Source organism: Microcaecilia unicolor, chromosome 9, assembly GCF_901765095.1.
Source record: "Microcaecilia unicolor chromosome 9, aMicUni1.1, whole genome shotgun sequence".
In the NCBI taxonomy this organism is placed as follows: Eukaryota; Metazoa; Chordata; class Amphibia; order Gymnophiona; family Siphonopidae; genus Microcaecilia; species Microcaecilia unicolor.
The window spans coordinates 169,496,029-169,502,028 of NC_044039.1; the positions used below are offsets into that span (position 1 = coordinate 169,496,029).

At 44.4% G+C, this 6,000-nt stretch overlaps 1 protein-coding gene across 4 annotated transcripts in view; it reads left to right on the plus strand.

Annotated features, from left to right (window-relative positions):
• The window catches only part of LOC115477622 (galectin-3-like), a 30,198-nt gene extending 24,797 nt beyond the window's left edge, over positions 1 to 5,401 (plus strand). For all 4 annotated transcript variants that reach the window (XM_030214622.1, XM_030214623.1, XM_030214624.1 and 1 more), the window contains one exon: positions 5,020 to 5,401. In XM_030214622.1, the coding sequence (XP_030070482.1) occupies positions 5,020 to 5,175 (156 nt within the window). In that variant the 3' untranslated portion in view covers positions 5,176 to 5,401. The remainder of the gene's footprint in view (positions 1 to 5,019) is intronic.
• The last annotated feature ends 599 nt before the right edge of the window (positions 5,402 to 6,000 follow it).

A 6,000-nucleotide genomic window follows, 5' to 3' on the forward strand; every position in this document is an offset into this window, starting at 1 on the left:
GGGTGCAGCGCCCCGCCCCCGATGCAGTGCGGACCTCCCAGGCAAAAGGACACCCCGCGAAGGAACCTCCCCCCGCCGTGTGCACGCCGCTGGGGGGGGGGTGCCGCGCGCGCCTGTCCTCCGTTGTTCCATGCTTCTTCTCTGCCCCGGAACAGGAAGTAACCTGTTAGGGGGGCAGAGAAGCATGAAACAACGGAGGACAGGTGCGCGCTGCACCCTCCCCCCAGCGGTGTGCACCCGGGGCGGACCGCCCCCCTAGGAACGCCACTGGCTGCTAGAGCCTGATAGACACGGACGGGGAGAGGGATCTTGGGGTGATAGTATCTGAGGACCTGAAGGCGATGAAACAGTGCGACAAGGCGGTGGCCGTAGCGAGAAGGTTGCTAGGCTGTATAGAGAGAGGTGTGACCAGCAGAAGAAAGGAGGTTTTAATGCCCCTATATAAGACGTTGGTGAGGCCCCACCTGGAGTATTGTGTTCAGTTTTGGAGGCCGTACCTTGCGAAGGATGTTAAAAAAATGGAAGCGGTGCAAAGAAAAGCTACGAGGATGGTATGGGAGTTGCGTTCCAAGACGTATGAAGAGAGACTTGCTGACCTGAACATGTATACTCTGGAGGAAAGGAGGAACAGGGGTGATATGATACAGACATTCAAATATTTGAAAGGTATTAATCCGCAAACGAATCTTTTCCGGAGATGGGAAGGCGGTAGAACGAGAAGACATGAAATGAGATTGAAAGGGGGCAGACTCAGGAAAGATGTCAGGAAGTATTTCTTCACGGAGAGGGTGGTGAACGCTTGGAATGCCCTCCCGCGGGAGGTGGTGGACATGAAAACGGTAACGGAATTCAAACATGCGTGGGATAGGCATAAAGGAATCCTGTGCAGAAGGAATGGATCCACAGAAGCTTAGCTGAAATTGGGTGGCGGGGGGAAGAGGGGTTGGTGGTTGAGAGGCGAGGATAGGGGAGGGCAGATTTATACGGGGTCTGTGCCAGAGCCGGTGATGGGAGGCGGGACTGGTGGTTGGGAGGCGGGAAATACTGCTGGACAGACTTATATGGTCTGTGCCCTGAAAAAGACAGGTACAAATCAAGGTAAGGTATACACATATGAGTTTATCGTGGGCAGACTAGATGGACTGTGCAGGTCTTTTTCTGCCGTCATCTACTATGTTACTATGTTACTATGTAGGGCTCTTCAGCTTGGAGAAAAGGCAGCCGAGGGGAGGTATGATAGAGGTCTATAAAATAATGAGTGGAGTTAAACGGGTAGACGTGAAGCATCTGTTTACACTTTCCAAAAATACTAGGACTAGGGGCATAGGAGCCAACTTTTCAAAATGATTGAGGGTGCTTAATTTTTTTTTTACAGGTGGTGCATTTGCTCTCCCCCCCTCCGAGTTCCAGCCCCTCCCTCCCTCCCTCCCTTTGAGTTCCAGGCCTTCCCTCCCTCTGTTCCAGGCCCTCCCTCCCTCTGAGTTCCAGCCCCCCTCTCCTCAGAGTTCCAGACCCCAATCCCTCCCTCCGAGTACCAGCCCCTCCGTCCCTCCCTCCGAATTCCAGCCCCTCCCTCCCACAACAGTCCTTCGCCTGCCCCTCGCCTTCCTGCATGCCGCCCATAACTTAAGTCATCTTACCGGGATCCCGGCGGTAGCAGTAGTGAAAGGCGAGCACAAGCAGGCTCAGCGAGTCGGTGAGTCAGCCTGCCTTTCCTTCTCGTTGCTCTCAGCTTTGCCTCTGGTCCTGTCCTCATTTCCTGTTTCCACAAGGGCAGGGCCAGAGGCAGAGCTGAGAGTAACGAGAAGGGAAGGCAGGCTGAAGCGCCGACTCGCTGAGCCTGCTCGTGCTCGCCTTTCACTACTGCTACCGACGGGTCCCCGGTAAGATGACTTTTAAGTTATGGGTGGCATGCAGGAAGGCAAGGGGCAGGCGAAGGACTGTTGTGGGAGAAGAGGTCGGGCAGCGGGCTGGCTCCTGGGGAACTTCCGGTTCCAGCGGGGAAATATTGGGGGTGCTCGAGCACCCACAGAGTCGGCGCCAATGACTAGGGGGCATGCGATGAAGCTACATAGTAGTAAATTTAAAACAAATTGGAGAAAATGTTTCTTCACTCAATGTGTAATTAAACTCTGGAATTCGTTGCCAGAGAATGTGGTAAAGGCGGTTAGCTTAGCAGAGTTTTAAAAAGGTTTGGACAGCTTCCTAAAGGAAAAATCCATAGACCATTATTAAATTGGACTTGGAGAAAATCCACTATTTCTGGGATAAGCAGTATAAAATGTTTTATACTTTTTTGAGATCTTGCCAGGTATTTGTGACCTGGAATAGCCGCTGTTGGAAACAGGATGCTGGGCTTGATGGACCTTTTGGTCTGTCCCAGTATGGCAGTAATTGTGTACTTATGTAAAGGCCTTGCCATAGACAATGAAACACAGGTATATACAGTATCCTTTTCATATTATTTCATCTTGTCAAAGATCCATCTAACATTTGTTATGATGTCTCTTGTTCCTTGTCCTTTCCTGAGCCCTGCTTGAACTTCAGGCAGTTCTTGTTCCAGGTATGCTTGTAGACTCAACTGAATGATGTTGAATAGAATCTTGCTGGCATGTAGAATCAGAGCAATTGTGCGATAATTTCCACAATGAGTTGGATCTCCTTTCTTCAGTATTGATATGAACACAGATCTTTTCCAGTTAGTCAGTCATGATGTTGACTTCAAAATTTCCTTCAATGTCCATTGCTTTGATAAAGTTTTCAATGCTGCTTCGCCTTTTTCTTTCATCAAGAAAAATCTTTCAATCTGGTCAAATTGACGCCAGTTTTTCAATCATGGATTCCTGGGCAAAGACGTTTTTGTTTAAGCTTAATAAAGACAAAACACAATGTATTGTCCTTTCGTCCCAGTACTGTAAAGTTGTCCACAGAACACTCGCCATTAAGGACTACAAACTTCCAATCTCCAATAGCCTGAGAATCCTAGGAGTTGTGCTGGATAGCCACTTGCGACTGGACAATCAAGTGCAAATCATCACAAAAAGAATGTTCTATGCAATGTGGAGGCTGAAGCGTATCAGGCATTTCTTAACTCAGGAGCTATTCCGTACCCTTGTTCACTGGCTGGTCCTGTCCCATATAGACTACTGCAACGGGATCTATGCCGGTTGCCGGGACTATATTCTCAAATGGCTCAAAACATGGCTGCACGACTTATCCTGGGGAAATCACGCTTTGTTCCTGCTCAGCCGCTCCGTTTTCAACTACACTGGCTCCCTATCAAGGACCGTATAACATTTAAAGTCTGTTCACTTACACACAAGATAATCTATGGAGAAGCCCCTGAATACATGTTTACACTAATCGATCTGCCCTTTAGGAATGCCCAGAGCTCTGCAAGGACTTACCTCCATCTTCATTACCCCACCTGTAGGCATGTAAAATACAAGACTCTTTATGCTTCGTCCTTCCCCTACATCAGCACAAAATCCTGGAATGTCCTGCCACGACAGCTTAAGGAGCTCGTCGACCATCAGCAGTTCAAGACATTCTTGAAGACCTTATTCGTCAAGGCATATTCCCCTGGCTACTCCTCTGTTTAACCTCTACCATTTGTTGGCTCTTCGCCCCTGTCCTTTGCCCGTGTTATCCTGTGTACCTTCCCCTCCAGTCACATTCTGTTTCTGGGCCATCTCTATATTGAATTGTATACTCTTGACTTAATGTAAGCCACATTGCGCCTGCTTGTGTGGGGAAATGTGGGGTAAAAATGCACCAAATAAATAAATAAATCACTAATGACTCCTGATCCAGGAAAAGGTACAGTTTGAAACGGTTGTTGATCCACTTGATCTTTATGATATAATGACTCAATGCATTAATTCTACTTTTTTTTTTTTAATCTTCTTAGCATCTTTTAGCATGGGTCCTTGTGTGTCTTTTAGCATTCCAATTAGAGGGTGACTGAAACAGGTGTTTTTGTCGTTGTTTGTTTCAGCCAAAACCGAATCTGTGGCCAAACCAAAGCCAAAACTGAAACTCATCCCACCTCCAAACTGCAGCAACTTCTACTCTCTCCTCCCTCTCTTTAATTCTTGTAGTTTTAGGAAAACCAATTTTGTTCTTCCTGTTATATTTTCGGGTTTTATTTCCTTGCATACATTTTTCTAGTACTTCTCTTTTTCTCTTCTTATGGTACATTGGAAATTCTGGCTAACTCCGCATCTGTCTTTCTCCTCTGGCCTTAGCTTCTCAATGTATCTTGTTTGCGTGTTCTGTTCTGATTAACTATATCCTCTGACTGCTTCCAGCATTATACACGGAAATTCAATGCTGGGCAATATCAGACTCTGGAATATGGCGCCAGCGAAAAAATAACTGGTTTCAGCTTGGGTGCTAACCGGGCATTTCAGCAGTTAAGTGCTGCCAAAAATGCCCAGTTAGCCCTGGACAGGTAATTTAAATGGCCAGGATACTCTCCTGGCCATTTAAATCGTTTTGAATATCAGGCCCTAAGTGTCCATTGACTGCATTGCATTGCATTGCATTACAGTTCTTGCAAGCTTAATCTTATTTATAAATACATTGTCAAAAATGAAAGACAAAGAAGAAACTTAGTATAGCACGTGATCATCAGATTTAAAGTGCCCGATACATGTCCATTTCAGTTCATTGACATCCAACAGATCAAGTTGTCTGCATTCCATTTCATTCTTGACCACATCCAGCTTTCCTTGGTTCATGTCTCGTACAGTTCATGTCCTAATATGTAAGACACCTTTACAGCTTCTGTCTCTCAATTCATGTGCAGGCCATATCTGCAGTCACGTTTCCTGAGGTCTTGGTTCAACTACTTCACAAATGACAGTTCTGAAGAGTCTTCATCTCTTCCCCAGTAACCCATTTCCATAGTGGATCTTAGATTTTCCTAAATATTGACTGCATGTGTATAGCTAAGGTGTCCTATCTGTGAATCATTTACTATTTGTTTCCTGACCCTTTTATTTCAACTTACTACAGATTGACATCGAGTGTATGGAGGATTGTTTCAAGGTATCTGTGGATGATAACTACCTGTTAACATTCAACGCTCGTATGAAACCCCTGAAAGACATCAACCACATCAACATATGGGGCGACATTGAATTTTCTGGATGTTTAATTACCCTAAAGTAAAATTAAAAGTGCACCAAAAATACTAAAAAACAGTAATAGTAATCAGAATTATAAGTGTTTAAAATTTGCTAGTTGCTGGTCAAATGTTCCTTTCAATTTTAAAATATATTTCTGAAACATTTATCTTGATTTAACATCTAAGACTAAAGTCCTTCATTTGATTTAATAAAATCTTTGTGACCATATGCTTTATGAAATAAACAAATTTGCAAGATGTGTAAAGCATTAAAAAAAAAAAAAAAAAAAAAGCAAAGTTCAAAATTGTGTTAATGGAACTTAAACAGTAATAAAAAGACACTTGGTACACATTTGTTATTTATTTATTTGGATTTACCTCACATCTTTTTCAGTAGTAGCTCAAGGTAAGTTACACTGAGTACACTACAGTAGGTGATTACTCTGTCCCTACAGAGCTTACAATCTTTTAGGGTCCCTTTTTACAAAAGGTTAGCACACACTAAATGCTAAGAAGCCCATTTATACCTTTGGGCTTTTTAGCATTTAGCACGCATTACCTTTAGTAAAAGGGCTCCTAAATTTGTCCCTGATGCAATGGTGGGTTAAGTGACTTGACCAAGATCACAAGGAGCAGCAGCAGGATTTAAACCAGGATTCTCTGATTGTCAGCCCAGTGCTCTAATCACTAGGCTGCTCCTCCACTGAGTGTCCTCTAAATTTTCTCATTACAGTAATTTTTATTTTTATAAACAAACTCTTAGGTGCTCTCTTTTGCACTCATTATGGTCTCTCTCCAGCAGATTTCTTTTCTTATCTGCTTATTTCTGCTTTGACATGCATGGGATAAACATAAAGGAATCCTGTTCA